General features: G+C 44.3%; 1 protein-coding gene across 1 annotated transcript in view; it reads right to left on the bottom strand.

The window, feature by feature from the left end:
- Positions 1-487: 487 nt before the first annotated feature.
- LOC148683697 (protein shisa-9-like) overlaps positions 488-26,065 on the bottom strand; it is a 30,307-nt gene continuing 4,729 nt past the window's right edge. The window contains exon 2 of the mRNA XM_088657265.1: positions 488-846. Within this exon, the coding sequence (XP_088513391.1) occupies positions 488-846 (359 nt within the window). The remainder of the gene's footprint in view (positions 847-26,065) is intronic.

Consider the following 26,065-nt stretch of genomic DNA (forward strand, 5'->3'; position numbering starts at 1 on the left):
TTTGTTTCAGCTTCCCCTTCTTCTCCACAGATCTTAAAATTTGTACAAAAGAAAGCCCCCCAACTTCACAATGTCCCTCCCCCCCCCGATGTATCGTTTTGCGTTGATGCCCACCTAGCCCAAGGCAGGGACGTTGCAGAAAAACGTTCTGAAGCTGATGGATGGTGTCTCTAGATTGTGCTACTTCTCATCATGGATTTGAATTTGGAGTAGAAAGAAAGAAAGAAAAGTTAAGTCCCAAGGGGATGGTTTCCAGTGTAAAATGGAGTTCAAACAACCTTCGGTGTATATTGCTATATAGCGCTAACCCAATCTTCGGCTCATAGCTGGCTACCTTAACCAGGAACCGCCGCCTGCCCTCCACCAGGAATGTCCACCTCTCCTTGTTCCGAGCTTTTGATCTTATCTCTTCCAGTTGTGTTTGTGTATTTTCCCCTTGTTGCTGTTTTTTTTTAGTTAAAAAAAAAGAGTAAGAAGAAAGTCGATCTCAAACAGTCACTTCTGTCTTGCTGTTGGTAATGAAGTATGGCTGTGTGGGCAAGTAATGCTGACTCCGCGTTGTGAGTGGATCACTCCCTGCCGGGTCACCTGCGAGGGTCCTCCCTTTGGTGGCATAGGCATGCCTTCGGAGGGACTGGTCGCTAGGGTCCCAGGTTTTGTACGCTAAAGGGTGCATGTGTGGCTTGGAGGCTTTCGACTTCTGCCCGTTGTGTTTCATTGTGCCGCCCTCGAGGATGTACGGGCGGTCCTCTTCCATACGCACCGGGTGGAGGGGCAGGTTCCCCTTTGCGGCGAGCTCCGAGAGATGGCGCCGTTTGGAGTAGAAGTCGTCGTTGACCTTGTCAGCTGGTTAGAGAAAAAGGAAATGAAAGCAATGTCAGCTAAGAGTCAGGGGGAAAACCCAACAACCTTTGAAATACCATATTGGCCCCGAATATAAGCCGCACCCGCAAATAAGCCACACCTTTAAAATTCGGGGTCAGGGGGGTGGGGAGAGACAATGCCCGAATATAAGCCGCTCCCTTATAATTCTGCAGACACTCACACCTGTAAATGGCAAATGTAGAAGAAAATCCTACAGTGATACCGTAAAAGCCAATTTTTGTAAGGTCGCAAATTTAAGCCGTACTTTTCACAGTCAAAATTGGGGGGGGGGGAAGTACGGCTTATAGTCAGGCCAATATGGTACAACATGCAATCGACAGACGACACTGTATAAAAAGACTACGGCGTTAGTTAAAAATAAGATACGCTTCCAGCTGGGAACAACACTGTCTTCATAAATAGCGCTTATCAAAATAAAAATACAGTGATCTTTCCCTTACAGAAGGGATGGGGAAACTGTGGTCTTCCGGATGCTGCTGCCCATCAGCCCCAACTGGCATGGCCAATAGTCAGGGATGCTGGGAATTGTAGTTCCACCAGATCTAGAACAGGGGTCAGTAACCTTTTTTAGCCGTGGTGGGCCGGACTATATTTTGTGGGGGGGAAATGAACGAATTCCTATGCCCCACAAATAACCCAGAGAAGCATTTTAAATAAAAGGACATATTCTACTCATGTAAAAAAACACGCTGATTCCCGGAGCGTCCGTGGGCCAGATTGAGAAGGCGATTGGGCCGCATCCGGCCCACGGGCCTGAGGATGCCTACCCCTGATCTAATGGACACGATTAACTTAAGCTCATTAAATTCAATGAATCTGAGTGGAACTCAGATGAAGACCACCCTTAATTTCAATTTTCTGCAGGTTCTGATGTTCATTACAGCCTTTGGTGGCAGGTATTAAATTTTAATATTGTTTCTGTAAGAAGTAAAAATATCCCTATCCTTGCCTTAAAGAGATCTGTGAAATCTTAGCACAGCAGACATTGCTTTCTTTCGCCATTCATACAGTCCTACAAGTCTTCCTGGGGCTCTAATTCATTTAATGGATGCTAGTTTTCTGGATTTTGTCCTGGCATTTGTTTTATTTTTTATTTGGTTTTAAAACATGATTTTCAGTATAATGAACAATTACATAGCATAATTATGATTATTTATGATTTCACGTACGTCATGGGTGATTTGGATGGTTATTTGTAAACAAGGAGAAGACACAAAAGTGAAAGATTATATATCATAGCTGCTACCTGACAGAAGGAAAACAACAGATAACCACATGATCTACTATTTAAAAAAGTGAGATGTATCCAATGCTAGCCCTACTCAGAGTAGACTCTTTGAAGCTAATGGACACGATTAACTTAAGCTCATTAAATTCAATGAATCTGAGTGGAACTCAGATGAAGACCACCCTTAATTTCAATTTTCTGCAGGTTCTGATGTTCATTACAGCCTTTGGTGGCAGGTATTAAATTTTAATATTGTTTCTGTAAGAAGTAAAAATATATATGCCATGCTTCATAGAAGTTGTTTGGTCTCCCTGGATCTCTTCACAAACCCACTTCATGCATTAGTATTTTGGCTATCACCTACAGATATTTGTGCATCATAAATCCAATTACAGATTTTTCAGTTCAGCTGCCAAAATAGGAAAGAGAAGTAAATATGAGGTTTTTTTAATGATAAAATTAGAACCCTCCAAAAAAGTTACTTTTGATCTTGCTTCTCAATTAATAATTAAAAACAGTATAATAATGTGGCTTTCATTGTTTTTTATAATAAAAAAATTCCTTCAGTAGCACCTTAAAGACCAACTAAGTTTTTATTTTGGTATGAGCTTTCGTGTGCATGCACACTTCTTTTACAATTCACCTCTTGGGAAAGATCAACTGGAGAGGCAGGTTATAACTACAGTATTAAGGTAAGCTTTTCTCCATCTGTGCATGTTGTCAAATGTCCTGAGGTTCGCCCAGATGAGATGGCCTTTTGGGTGGTGGTTCCCTTGCTATAGTATGCTTTTCTGTTCCCCCTGTCTGTCTGTCTGTCTGTCTGTCTGTCTGTCTGTCTGTCTCTCTCTCTCATATTGGTCTTTTAATCCCTGCGGTTTGGCTGGTGCTTGTTTTATCTCCTCTGTTTACTGTTTGCTGTTCCTACCTGTGATTTACCTTGTATTTCATTATGTTATTCTTTCTGCACTTGGGTTTCATTCCTGGCTGAATTTTTAAAAAGGTTTAAGATAACCTTTGTGAAGAGACCAGAAGCTTTTTTTTATTAGGCATTTCAGGTCAAGACATGCCAAAAGAGAAGAAGAAACTCTTCATGTATGCTACAACTGCAGCTAGGATATTGCTAGACCCCCCAATGGAAAAGTGATGAAACATCAGCCAAAGAACAATGGCAACAAACAGGCCCGGCTCTAGGGGTAGTCTCGGTGGCGCGGGGCGCCGGGGCGCAGGGCCGGTAGGAGGGCGCTGCGCGGCAAAGCCGCGCAGAACCATGCTGCGCCCGCCCACCAGGGCGGGGGCGCTGAAGCAATCTCCGTGCCAGGGCGCCAGGGCGCCCGACCGGCTTGAGACGGCCCTGGCAACAAAAATTGATGGAATATGCTGAAATGGTGAAACTAACTGAAAGACTTAGAGACAACGACAATGGAGACTTTAAAAAAGACTAGGAACCATTTATGAAGTACAGTCATACCTCGGTTTAAGTACGCCTCGGTTTGAGTATTTTCAGTTTAAGTACTCCGCGGACATGTCTGAAACGGATGAATCCACTTTCCATTACTTTCAATGGGAAAGTTCACTTCAGGTTAACTACGCTTCAGGTTAAGTACAGACTTCCAGAACCAATTGTGTTTGTAAACTGAGGTACCACTGTACTTACAAAAACAATGTAAAGAAATGGACTCACTAGCAGGGTTTGAGTAAACACTTACAACTGATGTTAAAATGATAAGAGAACAATATGTGATATAAAGAATTCGATATGAAGATGTAATATAGCAAGCAGGGGAAGCAAACATCTTAAAAAAAACCAGAAGAGGATGTTGAGGGAAGTCCAAAGAGGAGGGGGAATCTGGGGAAATGTTTTATCTTTTTCTTTTGTATGTGATATTAATATGATAAAAAACTGTAAAGCTCAATAAAAATTATTATTTTTTAAAAAACTATTTTTTAAAAATTCATTTTTGGAGTTTAAAAATTGCAACATTGTGAAGGTTTTGTTTTGTATGGCACCTAGAGATCACGTTTTATGATCATCTTCAAAGAGGCTCCCCCCCCCTTAGTCATGGAGAGGTGGGTTCAACGGTATGTGCATAAGACCATAAGACAAGGCTGCTGGATCAAACCAGTGGCCTTTCTGGTCTAGCCTCCAGTTCTTACAGTGACTGGCCAGATGCTCATGGAAAGCTTGACATGAGCACAATAGCAAGACTGGGGGGGGGGATCTTGCCTCCTGTGAATCAGCAGCATTTGGAATCTGAGTTGGACTCAAGAAATATGGCAGGCATCCCCAAACTTTGGCCCTCCAGATGTTTTAGACTACAATTCCCATCTTCCCCGACCACTGATCCTGTTAGCTAGGGATAATGGGAGTTGTAGGCCAAAAATCTGGAGGGCCGCAGTTTGGGGATGCCTGAAATACGGCATTACTCTAACAAGTCCCCTGCTGCAATATGGGTGGGGGTAATCTAAAATATGGGTGGGGTGGGAAATCTGTGACGCTTCAGATTTAGTTGGGTTCTTATTCCCATCACCTCTGAAGATGGAGCAGACTGGTTGGGACTAATGGAACTTGGATCGCAACAAACTAGAGAACCACAGCACCCCCCACCCCAACCGAAGTTTGATTCCCCTCGAGAATTAATGTATCTTCATTTGAAAAGATATGCATGTTCAGTCAATTAATCAAATAAACCCACTCTGGCTCCAGTTTCTGGTGTCTCATGTTTGGGATATTTAGCTGCAAGGACAGATTATAGAATGATTGCAGTGAAAAGATGTTTGCAGTTTCCAAATTGTTCTACATTCTTGTTGCAAACACATGCCAGATCACACATTGTTCCCCATTCAAAAACAGCAGCTACAACAGACTGGGCTCTTTCACCTAGTTTGCTATTCGGAAAGCCAAAGTCCTTGGCTCTTATGAATGGACCCTTTTCAAAGATCTGCCTATTGTGTTTCATTTCCCACTTTTGAAAGGGAGCCATTCTACTGAAAGAAGAATGGAATCGTTGACTACTAGGGATGCACAAATCTGTCAATTTCACTTTCAATCTTTCTTTCATTCTTCTGACCTGATGTCCAGTTCACTCTGTTCCTACTTCAGTTTGGGTTTTTAAAATAAAATTTAAAATGTATCAGCATTTTAAAGTGCAGCCTTTTCCCTAATACACACATTTTTGTGTGTCGTTTTCCCTATATGTAAAGACTTTTTTTTTTTGCAAGCAGCTTCCCTCAATATACTGCATTTTCATTTGTAATTTTTCACTCACATGAATTTTTATGCACATCATTTACTTACTGCATTGCAAATTTGGAGTTGTGCTAATTCAAAGGATAGTTGATCTTGACTTGCATATTGTTTCTGGAAGTGCAGATTGGGTTGTATTAAAGTGCAAATATTATCTGAATTCCTCCTGCACCTCTGACTAATTGCATGCCGAGGTACCAAGACATCCCCCCAGGAACTCACACTTCACACAGAATTTAAGGTTTTTGGCATTATTTTGGCCACAACTTTATTTAAATACAACTAACGTGAGTGGTTGCTTAGGCATTGGTTCCAGCCATCTGTCCCCTGTTGTAAATTTTAAGGTTATATAATAATTGTTCATAAACATGTACATGAATGTACAGGCACATGTCTGAAGCAGCACAGGAAGACAAGCCTGACTGACACCATTTTGACTCTCTCTGACCAGAATCACAAGCATTTCCACATGGCTGTCAACTTGGGAGCCAGAATCCTGTAAGCCGGAGGCTCTGCCAACTGGACATTTTCCCATAAATGGTGCCAGACTACTAGCCATCTCATTCACAATGGAAGACTCCTCCGAACAAAAGATAGTGATCAACTTTTAGGAAACTGTTAATTTCTCTTTGTGTTTAGGAATTCACACCTGGGAGGGGTAAGAGGAGGACTAGGAGATGTGTCAAAGGTGCTCAGATTTCTGCCTTGAACCTTCCCTTTTTGTGAGGTATTTATTACGTAGCTGTGATGTAGGAATGATGTATTTTGGGGGTGTTTTCTTGGTGATGGGAAAACTGATAAAAGTGGAGGTTCTCTTTTGTTCTGGGTTCCTTCCTTGTTCTCCTGCGTGAGGGGAAGGACCCTGTTGCACAGGGCCGGCTCTTCATAGATCCCCGGTGGCGCAGTGCACCATGGCGCGGTGCTGGTAAGCTGGGCGCCGGCCCGGAAAGGAGGGCGCTGCGCGGTGAAGCCGCGTGGAAACCAATTGCGCCCTGCGAGGGCGGGACGGGCGGCGGAGCGATCTCCGCCCTTCAGCACCAGGGCGTGAGATCTGCTCAAGACGGCCCTGCTGTTGCAACAGCAAAAATAAAAGGCTTTGCTTCTCAAAAATTCTCTGGTTGGCCTCTGTTATATTCTCCGACCGATGGAGAACCCCATAAGGGCAGAGTTTTGCTTATTTCACCCCCGCCTGGGACAGATCTGACTCCGCTAGCGTACTAGGGAACCCAGTATAGGTGAGCACCCTCTGAGAGAGGACGGAGCAGGGAGTCAAGCCCTTCACCTCTCCCTCAGATGCTCCCCGAGGCTCATGCGCGGTCCTAGCCCCTACCGGGGGTACGGACAAACATGTGGAGCCCCAGGATTCATTTAACGGAATACCCCTAAAAGGCAGCAGCAATTTTGAGGGGCAGGCCCAACCAAATCCTTACCCCTCCACCATCCAATTTGAACCAATGCCTGACCGCAACCTTACAAGTTGTAGGCAAAAACCACATGGCACCAGCCAATCAGCCAAGTGGACAAAGTTCCTACCAGGCCCCTGATCCAAAACAGGCGACCCCATGGCAGGCATAGCAATGTCAAGCGCAAAGAACCCCTAAATATAGGGAGGGCAGGCGGGAGATCTGTTGCAAGCAGCAAAAGTGAAATTGCAAGCTGCTTGCTATGTATGTATAAGGCTATGGCTGTCAATCAAATCACTTGCAACATACCAATTTCCCCAGCAACAGCAAACCGCCAGTCACTCATGTGGCCATCCAAACTGACCCGCCAGGAATGTCTTGTTAACCCTTCCACAACCCATGCTCTCCTTAAGGGGAGAACCTGCTTTGTCATGCTGGTTATTTGGAACCTCCAGCATTGGACCAAGTCTATTATGGATAGGGAACCTGTGACCTGCCAGATGTTCTTGGACTGCAACTCCCATCTCCCCTGAACATCGGCCATGCTGAACATATGCAGAGCCCTGCTGGATCGGGCCAATGGCCCATCTAGTCCAACATTCTGTTTTTGCAATATTTGTGATGGATAGGATATGGTTCAGATTCTGAGAATGAATGGGTAACAATGGCACTTCTTGCTACACTAAGGTATCGTTTCTGGAAAGGGCTTGTAATTCAAGTCATATAATGACTTGTGGGCTTGCAGACATGAGTTTAAAATGTAGCATGAGGAATCAGCTCTTAAAATACTGTCCATCTGCAGATAAGTAAGACTCCACGAGCGCTTAAGTGCTCCAAAATTCTCCAGTTGGGACTTTGCCGATGGTGAATTTCATGGCCAATTATTGCCATGTGAGTTGCTAGGCTTGCATCAAGGACATTAGGTGTTTAACAGCTGCGTGCTCAGAGTTTCTTTTTGGTGCCGTAATATGTTCCCTTCCTTAAAGAGATGCTTTTCCTCCTCCAGGTGAATTTAAATTGCTTTTGAAGGAGCCCATGTTGTAAAATTACGCTCTACACGCCTTACCTGTCTCCATCTGTCTCCTTCTTAATTGGCGCCTGAGTGCTTTATATAACATGCAGGTGTAGTTAAAGGGATGTCTTCCCTTTTTAATTAAAACATGGAATGTAGATAATGGCCTGTTCCAATTTCCAAACAGGATCTGAGATCGCATCTTAGAGGGCTCTTATCAGCCTTCATTGCTGCCTCCTTTTGGAGATCTGGAACCTCTCAGTCAGACATTTCCCATCTGCTAAAGCTTTTAAGTTTGGCCAAGCGACACAGACATGGGGTGGGTGGAACTGACCCCCCAATATGTATAACTTTAGCCAATGAAAAGGAGATGAGCCCCTTTCAAGGGAAGGCTGAGGAATATTTCTGCATTCAACGACTGTAACCCCATACACACATTTTTGCAAGCAATGTAACACAAGCAATGTGATACATTTCCCCTAATGTAGCACATTATTTGTAGCCTTTCGGATTTTTTTAAAAATAAAATGATAGTGAAGAATATGTATTGGCATAAGTAAATAAATCTCACTATGTCATTTTCACGAGTTTCTGAATTTTTAAGCACACTTTCCCCAATACAGTACACATTTCTTGGTTGGAAAACTGCAACTGCGTAATTTGGAGAAGTGCAAATTTCAAAGGTGAGCTCATACCTGCCAACTGTCGTGAAAATACTGGGATTGTCACGAAAACCCTTGAGCCACCACAGCTTCTCACTTTTTCATGCAGAGCCCCAAATTCCCAGGGGGCCTTCCCTTCAGTACACCATTTCAACATGTTACTGGAAGTTCAGACCCATGGATCCCTCTATTTCCTAGATCTATTTCCTAGATGTATGCCCCCTGCTCCCTTTCCCCTCCCACTCAATATGGCGTCACTTCCTGTTTTCTATGAGAACAAGATCAGTTTTCCAAGTTCAAGTCATTCATACTTGAATGACTCATGTATAAAGTGTATAGATTAGAAAATGAGAAATAATGGCATAACATTGTTATGAGGGTATACAAAAAAAGGTTAAGAGGAATTGGGTAAGAAATGTAAGTATATTCAACGATATGAATGTAATGCACTTTGGCAGATGATGGGAAGTCAACTTGTTGAGTTTAAATTTGGTTTATAATACTTAGGTTAATGTATTTTGGTGAATGGAATTTAATAGTTGAATATAGGAAAATCTAATGAAAATATTGTATGGCATATGATACAATAAGCGTGTATTTTTGAAGTTTTAAGCTTGTAAATAATAGTATATGTATATATATAAATGACTTTATAAAAGAATATATATATTCAAAGAAAGAAAGAAAGAAAGAAAGAAAGAAAGAAAGAAAGAAAGAAAGTTTCCCACTGTTTCCCCACTACTCAGCTGATCGGTCTCCCATAAAGAAGTGGTGAGTGGGAAACCGAAGTGGGTGGGGTCTGTTTGCGAGGCTGCTGCTATGGCTGCGAGGGGCGCCAAGGGGTCATGGGCACTGAACCTGTGACTTTCTGTATGCAGATTATATGCTCTGCACTGAACTACAAACCTCCCCCATTAGTCTTCCTGTTTCCCACTGGGACAGTGAAACTGGTTTCCTCTGCATTACTATTATTTTATGGATTTTTGCATTTTAATTAATCATTTTAATGTCATGGTTACATTTATGTTTTTAGATTCTGTAGTACAGGGTCCCCAAACTAAGGCCCGGGGGCCAAATGCGGCCCAATCGCCTTCTAAATCTGGCCTGCGGATGGTCCAGGAATCAGCATGTTTTTACATGAGTAGAATATGTCCTTTTATTTAAGATGCATCTCTGGGTTTTCTGTGGGGCATAGGAAATCGTTCATTTCCCCAAAAAAATATAGTCCGGCCCTCCACAAGGTCTGAGGGACAGTGGACCAGCCCCCTGCTGAAAAAGTTTGCTGACCCCTGCTGTAGTACCTTCAAAAGCCTGTTTGGGCTCAGTTCTAGAAGTACATAGGGCAATAAATGGCAAAAAAATGTTCAGCACATTAACCGAAAAAACAGCTTTTTTTTTTTTTTTGCAAGAGACAAAATCAGGACCTTGGTCAGGCAGCTCCGCAGGGGGGTGGAAATTGCCTGCGGATAGGAGGAACGTAGGGGTTTCTTTCCTGATTAAAAGCGGGGGAAGGGTATTCTGTCTTTTGTGCCACGTTTTGAAAGAGTTTTATTACCATATCTCCCATAAATGATTTAGCACTGCAAGCGTCATTAGAGTACTTTGTTTTCCACCCCCATTAACGTTGTAGCTAATTAAATCAAAAGAGGCTTTCCTGGAGTTGCACGGAACCAGTAGCAGGAAACTGGCGAATTGGGAGAACAGAATCCCTTAGCTTGGGTGGAAAAACAGGCTGGGGATGGAAAATGCTCCATAAAGATGCAGGGAAGAATTCAATGTCACACTTTTCTTTCTGATTGTTCTGTCAGCATTTCTGCTTCCCAGACAGAACAACCCCCCCCCTCTACCCCATATGCTGTTCTAGGGGTTCTCCCAACTCTCCAGAGTGGATTTAGTGGGATTTCCCATGCTGGTTTTTCCTATTGTTCTGCTTTATCTGGGTCAGTACCTGGTGCTAAGGTAGACACAATGCTAATTACTGATCTCCTGCACCATACTTTTGGCCTTTTGTGGGGCGTTGAAATGGGAAGAGTGGATTTTGGACAATCTACTGAGATTACACTGGGAGTGGTATCATTGTACTTAAGACGTTCCCACTGATGTTTTGTCCTATGATAGCTCTGCTACAATTTTTCAAAGGACTGCTGCTTCATCTTGGCTTCTTTGCAATTTTCATATTTTTCACAAATACTTAGATATGTGTTGGGGCCTCCTGGTGTCTCATTTTATTCTTTAAAGAAGCTGTGTGCGGGAGTGCTCTGAGTTTGATGGAAACAATATAGTGCAGAGGGAAGGTGTGTTTAACCCCCCCCCCACACCATTCCCTCAACTTCAGTGGCCCCTCACCCTGTCTGCAATTAGCTCCACTGAAGAATCAAATTCTCTTGTTTCCTTACTTAGTCTCCCACCTTTCTTCCAAGTCACTTAATACAACAGACCTGGATCTTCTCCTGCAATTTTCTCTTCACAAAACTTGTGTGAAGTAGGTTTGGCCAATTGGCCCAACATCACCCAATGAGCTTCGTGCCTGAGTAGGAATTTGAACCTGGGTCTCTCCAGCCTTCATCCAACTCTCTCATGAGGCTTCAGAGACAGTTTCCAGGAAATAAAATGCTCTATCTGAATCTGTAATCTCTCAGCATGTCCAAGCCAAGCATGCTGAGACAAAGCACTCTTCTTTTCTACAGTGGTACCTCAGGTTACAGACGCTTCAGGTTACAGATGCTTCAGGTTACAGACTCCGCTAACCCAGAACCCTCAGGTTAAGAACTTTGCTTCAGGATGAGTACAAAAATCGTGTGGTAGCAGTGTGGTGGCAGCGGGAGGCCCCATTAGCTAAAGTGGTACCTCAGGTTAAGAACAGTTTCAGGTTAAGAATGGACCTCCAGAATGAATTAAGTTCTTAACCTGAGGTACCACCTGAGGTACTAGGAATGAATAGATCCCCCCCCACCTTACTCCTTCACAGTTCTCTGGGTATACTGGAGAAAATGTATAGAATTTATTCTGAAATATGGACCTGCATTTTCTGGTTTATTTGCATCTTCACTATGTGATGCCAACGAGCAAGTACACATTGATAAAATACTTTTTCCCCCAGAAGGAAACCTTGATATGATTATATGCATGATTGAATCGAGACTTTTGCAGTGTTCGATGCATGCAGGTGGATGGCTTCAAAACATGTTTTTGTTCCTCCTCCGAAAGGGGGGATTGCATAATTTGGGTATCTGCCTAAAGTAATGCATTACATTATGAATGAAGTGGAGGACTACATCCTTGCCTGCTACAGGATTTCCTCTCTCCGAAACCATCTGAGCTGGACTTAGGGACGGGAGAGAAATTCAACTCAGTTTGAATTTAAAGATGAAGCTGCCAGAGAGTACGCAAACTGAAACACAGCCAGCCTTCTCTGCCTTTTCCCATGCACTGCCAAGGAAAGTGTGCAGAAATGCATATACTAGGGTACTGTGTGCATAAACGTGCAGATATTAGTGAAAATAACATACAAAACATTTGTCCATATATATTTTATAGTTTTCCAATGAGGCAGGAGAAATTGCTTCGCAAAAATGTGTATACATCAGGGGAAATGACATACAAAACATTGCCTATTTGGAGAAATTCACATTAAAACGTGGATGAATTTGCACGAGGACTTCTAAAAGGGGGGGGGAATCATAAACTAATGCAGAAATGAACACTGAACAGTATGGGAAACACATGGAAGAATATTGCTATCATGAGGAGATAGATGACATCCACCAGGTCATCTTTTTCGTGCCTTTTGTAGAGTTTATTTAGAGGCCTGAAGCTCCTTAATTAGACTCCTTCTCTAATTAACTGGCTATGGAAATGTATTTTGTCATGAGTTAGAGCTGTGCACTTCTGTAAAGACCACAGCATGAGTACAGTAATAGGGGCGGCGAGCTTCCCTTAAGGCAATCAAACATGACACTGGATAGCAGTTAGGTTTCTTGGGTGCAAGAGATTAGGACAGGACAGATGACCTATCTCCCTCGGCTATTAGCCAGTCCATTGGCTTTGCAGTTAGGACAGTGGAAAGTGTGGTGATTTCATTCTAAGACATTAGAAACAATATATAAAGCCAAGTAGAGCCCTTGCTTAGTGGAGGACCCAACACAGAGCTTAAGAGACAGGATGAGTGAGAGGAGATAACTTGACTATCAGGACTTTGGTAATGTTGCTGAGGAGAAGATTTCCCAGCAACTCCAAAGGCTGTAAAAGATCTGCTTTCCTATGTTTTCTGCTACATACCTATCAAACACATAAAGCCTGCTTGTTGTTTCTTTAATTGCCAGCCAGATTCTCAAAGAACACCTTGCCCCCTTAGCAAGGCATGGATTTAAGGATGGGAAAATGAGAAATTTGCCTCTCCCACCCCAGACCTCTAGAGGGTTATGAGAAACTGTACCTATAGCATTGCCCACATGGATGTCGCTGAATCCCTGCAGTTGGTGGATCTGGGGAGGGTCCCTAGCTGAGGTGGAGAGCACATGCTTTCTCTGCTTATGGTCCCAGGTTCAGTCCGTGAAAAAGACTTGGTTTGACAGACCTGAAGAGCCATCTCCTGTGAGAACAGAGCACTGGTCTCAACCAAATATTCCGGTGTAATATAAGGTGGTTCCTACCTCATCCTGACGTTAAACCACAGAGCCTAGGGCTTGCCAATCAGATGGTCGGCGGTTTGAATCCCCACAACAGGGTGAGCTCCTGTTGCTCGGTCCCAGCTCCTGCCAACCTAGCAGTTCGAAAGCACATCAAAGTGCAAGTAGATAAATAGGTACCGCTCTGCTGGGAAGGTAAACGGTGTTTCTGTGTGCTGCTCTGGTTCGCCAGAAGTGGCTTTGTCATGCTGGCCACATGACCTGGAAGCTGTATGCCGGCTCCCTCAGCCAATAACGCGAGATGAGCGCTGCAATCCCAGAGTCGGTCACGACTGGACCTAATGGTCAGGGGTCCCTTTACCTTATCTCATCCCATGATGGCTGGGTCAGATCTTTAAGCGACTCTCCCTCTCTCTCTCTCTCTCTCTCTCTCTCTCTCTCTCTCTCTCTCTCTCTCCACTACTCCAGGCATTATAAACATCACAGCTTGAGCTCCTCTTTTTCCCAATTTCAGTTTTTCTTTGCTGCACATGAATTGATTACAAAGCTGCCTCGATACAGTGGACGCCTGAGTCTACCTAGGGATGAATGTACAGCTAAAAGGGAACCATCACCGCATGCCTCCAAACCCCATTTTCAACTGTTAATGCCGTGTGCAGCTGTGACGTGTCAACCTCAAAAGACAATGGTGTTCAAAGCTAGCCTTGCCAATCCAATTTTCCACCTCTTTTCTTAAAAAAAGGTTTTGGTTTTTTTTTTAAGGCATCTATCTCAAACACAAGCAGCAACAAAGCACACTGTCAAAACCCATCAAATCTGCCAATATCCCTACATGGCACATATTTTTATGCTTTCCAAATTGTTCTTGTCACCAGGGTGGGGATTGGGGGTGGGGAGGGAGAAAACTAAACTGACAGTGGCTGAACATTCACTGATTGTAATAGAATTGTCAAGGCTTATGCCGGCACACTTACAGTAATACTATGTGTACCTCCTCAGGCACCAGGTCAGTGTGCTTCTATAATGTGCCGGGGAGCAACATTGGAGCTGGTGGAAACAGCAACAAAGGCAGGCCAGAGTGGTTCGATTGGACTTGTAAGTCTACCCAGGGGCGTAGCAAGGGGGTATGTAGGGGGTGGGCCACCCCGGGTGCCACCCTGGAGGGGGTGACACTCGGCACACACCCCCGACTCCCAAGCCGAGCCCCACCGCCCGGTAAAAATCCTCGCTCGGCGGCTGCCTGCTCACTCACTCACTTGCTTGGTGCGTGCTTTTCTTCTTCCTGCTGGGGCGGAGGCAAGGGGTGGGCCAGAGAGGGGCCCCTCCCTGGCCCACCCCTTGCCTCCGCCCTAGCAGGAAAAAGCAAAGCGTGCTACAGAGCGGGTTGCTGGCGCCGCCGCTCCAGCACTGAGATCCCAGCACTGGAGCAGCACCACTGAGATCCCAGCACTGGAGCAGCACCACTGGCAACCCACTCCATAGTGCGCATGCGCAACATCACTATGGAGTGACGCACGCTATGGAGCGGGTTGCCACTCCGGGTGTCCGAGCAGCTTCCTATGCCTCTGAGTCTACCACTTTTTGAAATAAACTCCCATTTGCATAGCTGCCAAGTTATCCCTTTTTTACAGGGATTTTCCCTTATGCTGAATAGGCTTCCTCGCGAGAAAAGTGAAAACTTGGCAGCTATGCATTTGGGCAACATTAAAATGGAGGTGGAGGACCTATCATTTGATAGAGTAAGGGGTGATGAATGATGCTGTGAGTTTGGGTGGCCAAGCAATGTATGCCATGTGGCCTGCCCATCACCCTTACTCTAGGTATTCTGTTGTGCTTAAGGATGCTCTCCTATTGCTGGTGCTAAAGTAAGAGTAAATGGTTGTCAGTAGGGCTGGGCTAAACACTGTGAGATACCAATGGATCCTGCTCTTTTGATTCACTGCCCCCTGCAGGAGGCAAGGGAGACCTGAGCTAGTGGAGTTAACAGGGGCTGCAGGAATCGAGAGAAGCATGGGCTGCTTCACGGTTTTTCCCACATTGTGATTTTTGCATAGCGCACACGCACACACATCACATGATTTGCGATATTGAATTGAAATTGAAACACTTTATTGCCACTTGTACAACTTGTATACAGTGAGATTACATGAGCACCCCCACTCAGCTCTCTTAGTCTTAATTCCCCTTGTTTACTGACGCACACCCACCAAACCCGAAAGTTAGTTGCCCTGTTGTTATCTTTTCATTCAGCAGCCTAACAGCCCACGGATAGAAGCTGTTCTTTACCCTGTTGGTGCGACTGATCATGCTTCTAGATCTTCTGCCCGAGGGCAGGAGATCAAAAAGTGCTGGTCAGGGTGGGAATCATCCCTAAGAATTTTCCTCACTCTCCTGAGGCAATGGTCTTCCGCAATGTCATCCAGCGGATTCACAGGACAGCCCATAATATCTTGTCCTGTATTCAGCATCCTCTGTAGGCACTTCCTATCTGTTGATGTCAAGCCAGCGTACCACTCCATGATGCAGTATGAAAGGACCCTTTCTATTCTGGACCAGTAGAAGGAGATAATCAAATGTTGATTGGCATCATTCTTTTGCAATACTCTAAGGAAATGGAGTTTCTGTTGGGCTTTCTTAACCACCTGGGTTGCATTGATTTTCCAAGTAAGGTCTTCACTGAGATAAACTCCTAGGAATTTAAAGGAAGAGACTCTCTCCACACAGCCCTCCCCAATGTACAGCGGGGCTAGTTCTCTCTTCCTCCAGAAGTCCAACACCATCTCCTTTGTCTTGCTGATATTAAGGTGCAAGTTGTTCTCTAGGCACCATGTAGATATTTTTTGGACCTCCCCTCTATACGCTGATTCGTCTCCACCTGTTATTAAACCCATTATGGTGGTGTCATCTGCAAACTTAATAATAGCAGTAGATATGTTGCCAGGTCAAAAATTATGAAACCAATATCATGATACAGACTACAAACTGGATCTGGATTGATTGGTCAGCGTGAAAAGCTCCCTGCCCCAGCACCAATGGGGTGTTTTTATGGGGTGGTGGTGGTAGTGAATAGTTGTGAAAGAGTGAAAAGGCTTTTCCTTTCCACCCTCCCCCCATAAAAAACACCCATTGCCATGAAAATAAGCATTGTGAAGATGCACCTAGAGTTTGCTCTCATTAGCGATGTGACGAATCATCAAAACAGTCCACACCAGGTAGCTGAGCTTGGGTGCAATAAACTATGGTTGAGTCAAAATGACTCACCATTTTCTATAGTGTCAAAATGTAAAGAACCCCCTCCCAATTCTGACACTCCTTGTGAAGATGTTTCCCAGTTTACATTGTCCACTCTCATTCATTCTTTCTCAAGTGAGTTTATTGGCCCTCAAGTGATCTCATCCCATAGTGGATCTCTCATCCACTGGGAACATAGATTGTGTAATTTGGATTAAGACCGTCTCTCTCATTGTTGTAAACCACTCTGAGGTCTACGGGTGAAGGGGGTATACAAATTTAATAAAGGATAGTAGTAATAATTTACCATCAGTAACTGTGAAAGCTGAATGACACACAAAGTTGTGATATACTGCCCCATTCACAATTTAATCCTTGATTCACTGGGATGACTCACATAACTAATCCAGAAGTGATATCTTCATTTCCCATTGACTTTGTTTGTCAACAGTGGTGTCATCCCATTGCCAAATCTGATTGGTTGCACAGTGTTGTGACAGCATCCTAAATATTACATGATTCCTGATTGGTTGGAATTGCATAGCTAACTAATCCAGAAAGGCGAAAGAAACTTTAATGGGGATGGTGGCACCCAATGAGAGAGCGGAAAAATCGTTTTCCTTCCATGAAATGTTTACATCACTCTCCCTCCTAATTCACTATTTTAGCAATAAAAGAAAAGGAAGTAAACTAGAACATATTTGGTGGAACCCAACAATAAACCCATGACATCACAAGCTAACTGATACCTCTCATATGATGCCTGTAGCATCCTTGGGACCAAGCATGCAATGATTTCTCAGCATTTCAGAAACGAGGTGTGCACTTTACCTCTCACCATTAAAATGGTGAAGATGGGCAGTGTCTAGATTGGTGGCTTAAGGAAAGGCTTAAGGATAATGAATCCAGGGAGATCCTAAAATCTTTCAAAGGCTTTGATGCTTCAGTGTATTAGTGTAACCAAATTAGCTTGATCCTATGCTGATCCTGGCAATTATCTCCTTGTTTGCCGCAGTTATCTGAATTCCTTGAGAGGTATCACATCACCATGTCTCCCTCTCCCCTCTAGTATGGACTGATATGCCTGTACTACCCCAGCCTTGACAATCTTTCAGTCATTAGGAACCCCGAGGAACTGACTTTTTTTTTTTTAGGAAAGGGTTTTACTAGCGCTGTGCTGTTTTTATTATCTGCATGTTAATAGATTTGTTTTTTAATATTGTATTAGAGTTTAATTACTATTTAAATAAAGTAATTTACTTAAAAAAACCTATTATCTTTTTATATGTTTTTAGCTTTTTGTATTTTATCTGTGTTGTTTTAATTTGTGGAAGCCACCTTGGATCCTGGTCTGGGAAAAGCATACGATTACGCACACACACACACATACACATACACACCCACCCCTGTACACAGGGTGTGAGAGGAGGGCTCCCCAGCCATGCCACAGATTAAATTTCCTGCAGCCATGCCTCCCGCCAGCGCTGATTGGAAAGCGGGGCCCCGCACAACACCAGTGACGTGGCCAGGAGAGCGACGAGGGGGGGGGGCGGCAATCTCCATTCCCTGCCAAATCACTGCAGGGGGCCCAATGCCTGGCCGCAACGCCACCCACCAGAAAAGGTGATCTGACTTCCCAGAGTTTCTTGGAAAGCATACCTGCCAAGTCCCGGACTGCAGAATCCGGGACCAGCAGCCGCGTGTAGACGCAACTTCCGGTGTCACTCTGCCCATATATGGGCACCAAAAATGGCCATCGCCGACACCGGAAGTCGCGTCTACGCATGTCCGGAAGTGTGTAGACACGCCTTTGAAGCCGGTGCCGGCCATTTTCGGTGCCCATAGATGGGCAAATCAGGAAAAAATGGCCGCCGGCAGGAGAATATAAGGAAGAATAACGGGAGACGACGTGATACGGGGGACCGCTGGGAAAAGGTAAGAACAAATGGGGGGTTTCTTGGGGAAAACGGGGTACTTGGCAGCTATGTTGGAAAGAGAGATTCACTGTTAAACCACTCTAGGCCCTGTAGCTCTGTGAGGGGAATAAGGGTCTCCTCATAACTCTCAGAACCAATAACAAACTATGTTTCCCAGGATTCCTTGGGAGAAGCCCTGACAGTTTAAAGTGGTATGCTGCTGCTTTAAATGTATAGTGCAGATGGGCCTTTAATAAATACTGTTTTATATTTCTATCAGCATTCAGTTCTCCGTATAATACCACAGGACTTGTTTCCCCTACTAAATGTTCTTTTTTTTTTGTTTCTGCAGAAGTGGAACTCTCTCTCCGATTGAAAAGCCTGTTGTCTCAGTGACAGCAGACGTTGTCTTAATGGATCTTGTCGGCAGCACAAGGACAGTTCCTTAATGTGCAGTTTTGTCACATCAGTGTGGAAATTTCACTAAGTGCTAAATATGCGGTTTCAGGTTTCTATTCTGCAGGCAACAAAAAAGGTCCATTGAAATCACCATGCCCATTGTGTGTGAGCTTTTCTTCTCCTTAAAAGTGGAGACAGCTGAAAAGCCTAAATGGTGAAAAATAGTGGGGTTTGTCTTCCTGTGGGAATGGGAACAAGGGCGCAGACGTTCCTGTTAACAGTAAACATAGGTTTGGGTCAGATGGCAATAGCAAAAGCCTCCTAGGCGGCTTAGCTTGGTCAGAATTGAGTATAAACTTCCAGAGTTAATGTTAAATAAATTACTTCTGGCAAATGAGCCACCATAGCCGCTATAGGGCCATGAAAGTTTGTGTCCCAGGGCAAGTCTGGACCCATCTCCTCTTGTTTCTCCCTCCTTGTATAACTCCGGATACTTGCAAAACCATTTTGCCCCTCGATATCACTGGAACCCTCCAAGGGAAAGACGCTGGGGTTTTCTTGGACTGAATGTTCTTGAGGGCTGAAATAAATTTCCAAATCTCTGCAAAAGAGTGCTCTCGTACTATGTTCCTTGGATCTGTTGGGTCCCAGAGCTCATTTCACACGACATTTCCGTCAACGCTGCTCCGAAGCAAAAAAAGTCAGGTGACGTTCTCCACAAAAAAGCCCTCCCCAATATTAGCGATAAAATCAGCTGCGGAATATGTTTTTTCCCCCTAGAATGTAAGAGAGCGATACAGAGAAGTTGTACACTTTATTCTGAACATAAAGCATAAGCTTCCTTGCTGTCAAACTAAGAGCTCTTTTTTCCTCTTGACACAGAGTACTCTCTGTACTGAATATATTACTTTTAATACTCACTGTAGCTTTTCCTTCCTCCCTAAGAGGAAGGAAAAGTAATTTGCTGATTTGACTACCAAAGAAGAACTGATAGAATACTTTGCCTTAAAAAAAACCCCAAACCATGCAAGATACATTTACACCTAGGGATGGATGACTCAATCTGTTCCCATCTTAGGTCAGTTTTGCATGTGTTCATTCATACGTCTGTTCCTTCCACATTATTCTGCTGCTTTATTTTCAAAATCAGTATGAAAACTGAAACTAAATCCTGGAAAGACAGAGGTGTTATGTGTCCCGACTTTCTCAAGTCCAGGAGGTGGGGAGGTAGTCTGTCCTGAGCAGGCCCATAACTTGGTGGTGCTCCTGGACTCACTCAACACTGTCCCTGGAGTCTGGAAGCCCTAAACAGCCTTGGGCCTGTACCTGAAGGAGCGTTTCCACCCCCATCATTCAGTCCAAGGCTTTTCTGGTGGTTCGCTCACTTCAAAAAGTGAAGTTACAGGGAACCAGGTAGAGGGTCTTCTTGGCAGTGGCGTCCACCCTGTGGAATGCCCTCCCAGCAAATGTCATAGAATCATAGAGTTGGAAGAGACCACAAGGGCCATCCAGTCCAACCCCCTGCTAAGCAGGAAACACCATCAAAGCATTCCTGACAGATGGCTGTCAAGCCTCTGCTTAAAGACCTCCAAAGAAGGAGACTCCACCACACTCCTTGGCAGCAAATTCCACTGTCGAACAGCTCTTACTGTCAGGAAGTTCTTCCTAATGTTTAGGTGGAATCTTCTTTCTTGTAGTTTGAATCCATTGCTCTGTGTCCACTTCTCTGGAGCAGCAGAAAACAACCTTTCTCCCTCCTCTATATGACATCCTTTTATATATTTGAACATGGCTATCATATCACCCCTTAACCTTCTCTTCTCCAGGCAAAACATGCCCAGCTCCCTAAGCCGTTCCTCATAAGGCATCGTTTCCAGGCCTTTGACCATTTTGGTTGCCCTCCTCTGGACACGTTCCAGCTTGTCAGTATCCTTCTTGAACTGTGGTGTCCAGAACTGGACACAGTATTCCAGGTGAGGTCTGACCAAAGCGGAATATAGTGGTACTGTACTATTACTTCCCTTGATCTAGATGCTATACTATTGATGCAGCCCAGAATTGCATTGGCTTTTTTTAGCTGCTGCATCACATTATTGACTCATGTCAAGTTTGTGGTCTACCAAGACTCAAGGAAGTTAAGAACTACACAACTTTTAGAAGACATATGAAGGCAGCCTTGTATAAGGAAGTTTTAATGTTTGATGTCTGATTATGTTTTATATGTGTTGGAAGCCGCCCAGAGTGGCTGGAGCAACCCAGTCAGATGAGCAGGGTATAAATAAAATAGCAGCAGCAGCAGCAACAACAGCAACAGCAACAGCAGCAGCAGCAGCAGCAACAACAACAACAATGTGGCTGGCATCCAGTGACTTGGAGTCCATTTTTCCAGCTCTAGCTGGCTGGCAAGTTACGACCACTTTTGGGCAGAAATGACCACTTTATTCCATGTTCTGGTAATGTCTCTGTTAACAAATACTAATAAAAAAAGCTCCAAGCTTCTCAAAATAACAACCACTCATTTCTCCTGCCACACAAAAAAAACCATACTCAGATTTGTTTGGAGGTGTGGCCTTGAAGAAAACAGCTCTGAGCATGCTCAGAACAGCTCCTGGGTCTACCCAAATGAGAGATCAGTTAACGCTAGATGCCTTAGCTGGATTGAGATAATGATAACAGGAGGGAAAGGAAAACTACACAACCAGGACAAATAGTAGCTCTGTTAGAACAAAAAATGTTGTTGTTTTTCAGCCTGGAGGCAGATGAGTGGGACCTCCTGGCCAAAGAAATACTTCTGGATTGAGATTGGCTGAGTGGTGCAAGGGATAATTGGCCAGAGGACAGGAGATTTTTGTATCCAGGACTCTCTCTACATTAAAACAGATTTTGGAAGGATGTGTGGGACAGAAAAGAAGAGTATACTATATATATATTTAATGACTAGCCATTTCACTTGATAGGGCTGAGCCCCTTTTGTCCTAATGGACCAGCCTCTAGTGCTTAGAAATCCTGATAGGTGCCATGTTGGCAACCTTTGCAAAAATTGACCAATGTCTCATACACCTAGACCTGTGCACAATGAAGGACATTTGTGGCTTTAGCCAATAGAACTCAAGCTCAACCAGAGATGGGTTAATCACCCCTCTTGAGAGTGTCTCTGCCATTGTATCTGTTCTGCTAACATCTTTCTGTCATGTAAGTAAAGGTGGTTGTCAGATCAGCTAGCCACAAGTCTGACAAACAGATTATCTTTAACCTTTAAATCTTCTTTAAGTTTAAACCTGTCACTCAACCTTTTGGGTTATCCATATTCATGTCTTTAAGATGCATTCCTGAGACATCTTTGCTCAGGATGAACCATTAAAACTTTGAAGATCCTCCAAATCCATTTCTAATTCCATGTTCCTTTCCTCTGATGTGTAAGATTCTTTATTATCGGTTGTGTCAAGTAAACATTGTATTTGAGGCTGAGTAGGGGGTGCAGAAGTAATTCGCTGCTTGCTCTGAAATGTGTTGAGCCTTAAGTTATGCTTATGGCATACATTTAAAGCACTTTGATACTACATTAAAGAGCCATTGCTTTCCTCAAAGAATTCTGGGAGTTGTAGTTAGTTAAGGAGCAGTAGTTAGTAGTTAGTTGAGAGCAGTTAGGAGACCCCTGTTCTTTTCTTGGGGGATCTGTTTCATTTCCATGACAGGAAAAAAACCCCATTCCTTACTGGGGGGTTTTCAGTCCACCCAGAATAAATCTTTAATTAAGTTGCCCACATTGGAAATTATGTTGATGTCTTTTAACACGGTCTCTCATAACACTAGAACTTGGGGATATCAAATGAAGCTGAATGTTGGAAGCTTCAGTGCAGACAAGAGAAAGTATGTTTTCATATACCTGTAGGAGCATATTCCAAACGTTAACTAGGCACTGGATGAAGATGTACCTTCTCTATCCTGAAGCTTCCAGGTGGGCTGTAGCTCAGTGGTACAGCATCTACCTGGCATTCAGAAGCTCCTGGGTTCAATCCCCAGCATCAGAATGTCCCCTGTCTGAAACCCTGGAGAGCTGCTTAAAATTTGTGGAGGCAATACTGAGCTAGGCAGGCCAATGGTCTAACTTGGTACAAGGCAGCTTTCTGTGTTCCTATGGAGAGGCTCACAACTGACCTTTGCAATATAACAGCTAAGACCATAAAGAAGGCTGGTTGCTGAAGAATTATGGTTCTGGAAGAGACTCTTGAGAGACCCATGGACTGCAAGAAGATCAAACCTATCCATTCTGAGGGAAATCAGCCCTGAGTGCTCACTGGAAGGACAGATCGTGAAGCTGAGGCTCCAATACTTTGGCCACCTCATGAGAAGAGAAGACTCCCTGGAAAAGACCCTGATGTTGGGAAAGATTGAGGGCACAAGGAGAAGGGGACGACAGAAGACGAGATGGTTGGACAGTGTTCTCGAAGCTACCAGCATGTGTCTGACTAAACTGCAGGAGGCAGTGGAAGACAGGAGTGCCTGGTGTGCTCTTGTCCATGGGGTCATGAAGAGTCGGACACAACTAAACAACTAAACAATAACAAGACCAATCTAGTTCCTTGTAGAATCATATAATTGTCAAGTTGGAAGGGATCCCAAGGGCCATCTGGTCGAACTCCTTGCAATGCAGGGATCACAGCTAAAGAATCCCGGACAGAGGGCCATCCAACCTCTGTTTAAGAACCTCTAAGGAAGGAGAGTCTTCCACCTTCTGAGGGAGTCCGTTCCACTATTGGACAGCTCTCACCACCAGAAAGTTCTCCCTAATGTTTAGTTGGAATCTCCTTTCTTATAACTGGAACCAGCAATGTGAGATCAGGTGGCTGGACTAGCTGGGTCTTTGGCCTGATCCAGCAGAGCTCTTGATATGCTCTTATAGCGGTGGATGTTTCCCTTCTGCTTCTCGCTTGGGTGGGAGAGATCCATGGTTCAGAGTGGTGAATCAAAGGGAAAACACCTAGCCGAGCATTATGTGTAAACCTGAAGATACCTTAAGATACATGAAATCATTCAATGTATCATCCTCTGGATGTGACAAACGATGTATTAATCTGTACTTTGCAGCCTGCTATTTCGGCATTAAACCTGGCGAGATATCCCTAAGGCTAAGACTCCCTTGATCTATTTTTCCTCCTCCTACAGGCATTTCTGGAAGCTGAAAGTTCAATATTTTACTGCTGTCTGACACAGAGATTTGGAGGAGGGAAGGGGGAAAGTACCACTCTGCTATTAGGTTTGCTGTCCCTGGCTGAGTATTTTCAAGGAAACGTAAGTCTCTTTTTACAAGTCTAGCAGTGTTGATGGAAACACGGTCAGAATATATTAGCCCTGCACTGCTTCGACTTCCCCATTTTTCAAAACAACATCAGACAGCATTATCTGTCCTGGAGCCATGCTTGGATATTTTCCTTTTTATTTACAAGAAAAGAGCACCATTTCTTGGGGGGTGTCTTGTCTTCCGTTCCATTATTTCCACTGCTCACTCTGTGTATACACACATCTTCGCCAAACTTCCGCAGGCAAGAAGCAAGTAGCTTGCCTGGAAACCAGGACCACATTCCAGGAGAAATATCAAGAGGAAAAAGAACTGCAGCAGCATTTCAGTACTTCTTACAGATATGGATCTGCCTCCCCCAAATTCATAAAAGCAAATTTATATTAAATCTGCATCTTCTAATGCCCATTGATAGAGTACTGCGTTAGTTTCTGGTCTTGCTCCTGTTCATTGACCTTCTTGAAAGTTCTTTTGGTTCATTCTATAAAAAGAAGGTTTTTCTGTGTGCTGTTTTTGTGATCTGGCCAATTGAGGGTCCTATAGCCAGCATATTATAGTACCATGTAGCAGGTAGATAGAACTTTCTTTCATATGTGGTGGACTTGTAATAGGGTTGTGATAGGGTTGTGTCCGGGGTGAAAATCTGGACACAAATGTTGTTGATTGCCATTTCTGATCTATTTTGAACAATTATTTATGAAAAACAGCACTGCCGACATGGCTTGCCATACATTTGGATTTTCCAAGACATCTCACCAATTTTTGCCTGGACACTGCTTTTGACCACAGTATTCTGGGTATGTCCGGGGAATTCTGGGTGTATGGCAACCCTGACTTGTAAGAAAGGATTCTCTACACACACAAATGGAAGGAATAAGTAGTTCCCACCAAAGAAGAATGGATAAGTGAGGTTGTGGACTATGCAGAATTGGCAAAGTTAACAGCCAAAATAAGAGAATCTAACGATGATTGCTTTGTGGAAGAATAGAAGTCCTTTTTGATTTAGGTAAATATTATATAATGATGAAGGTAAGCGGGTGGTACTGTGGGTTAAACCACAGAGCCTAGGGCAGACACCCCCAGACTTCGGCCCTCCAGATGTTTTGGACTACAATTCCCATCATCCCTGACCACTGGTCCTCTTAGCTAGGAATCATGGGAGTTGAAGGCCAAAACATCTGGAGGGCCACAGTTTGGGGATGCCTGGCCTAGGGCTTGCTGATCAGAAGGTCGGCGGTTTGAATCCCCGCGACGGGGTGAGCTCCCGTTGCTCGGTCCCAGCTCCTGCCCACCTAGCAGTTCAAAAGCACATCAAAGTGCAAGTAGATAAATAGGTACCGCTACAGCGGGAAGGTAAACGGCGTTTCCGTGTGTCTGGTTCGCCAGAAGCAGCTTTGTCATGCTGGCCACATGACCTGGAAGCTATACGGCGGCTCCCTCGGCCAATAACGCGAACTGAGCACAGCAACCCCAGAGTTGGTCACGACTGGACCTAATGGTCAGGGGTCCCTTTACCTTTTATAGTATGATGAACTCACGAGCAGGACTTGAAATATGAGCAAGAGAAGGAATTAGAGAATACAGTAGGGATGTTGTAAGACAGGGTCAGCAACCTTTTTCAGCCGTGGGCTGGTTCACCGTCCCTCAGACCATGTGGTAGGCCGGACTATATTTTGAAGAAAAAAATGAATGAATTCCTATGCCCCACAAATAACCCAGAGATGGATTTTAAATAATAGCACACATTCTACTCATGTGGGACCCAGGTGGCACTGTGGGTTAAACCACAGAGCCTAGGGCAGGCATAGGCAACCTTTGGCTCCCAGATGTTTTGGAACTACAACTCCCATGATCCCTAACCACTGGCCCTGTTAGCTAGGGATCATGGGAGTCGTAGTTCCAAAACATCTAAGAGCCAAAGGTTGCCTATGCCTGGCCTAGGGCTTGCCGATCAGAAGGTCGGCAGTTTGAATCCCTGCAACGGGGTGAGCTCCCGTTGCTTGGTCCCAGCTCCTGCCAACCTAGCAGTTCGAAAGCATGTCAAAATGCAAGTAGATAAATAGGAACCGCTACAGCGGGAAGGTAAACGGCATTTCCGTGTGCTGCTCTGGTTCACCAGAAGTGGCTTTGTCATGCTGGCCACATGACCTGGAAGCTG

This window comes from Zootoca vivipara, chromosome 13, assembly GCF_965207765.1.
Source record: "Zootoca vivipara chromosome 13, rZooViv2.hap1.1, whole genome shotgun sequence".
NCBI classification, from domain to species: domain Eukaryota; kingdom Metazoa; phylum Chordata; class Lepidosauria; order Squamata; family Lacertidae; genus Zootoca; species Zootoca vivipara.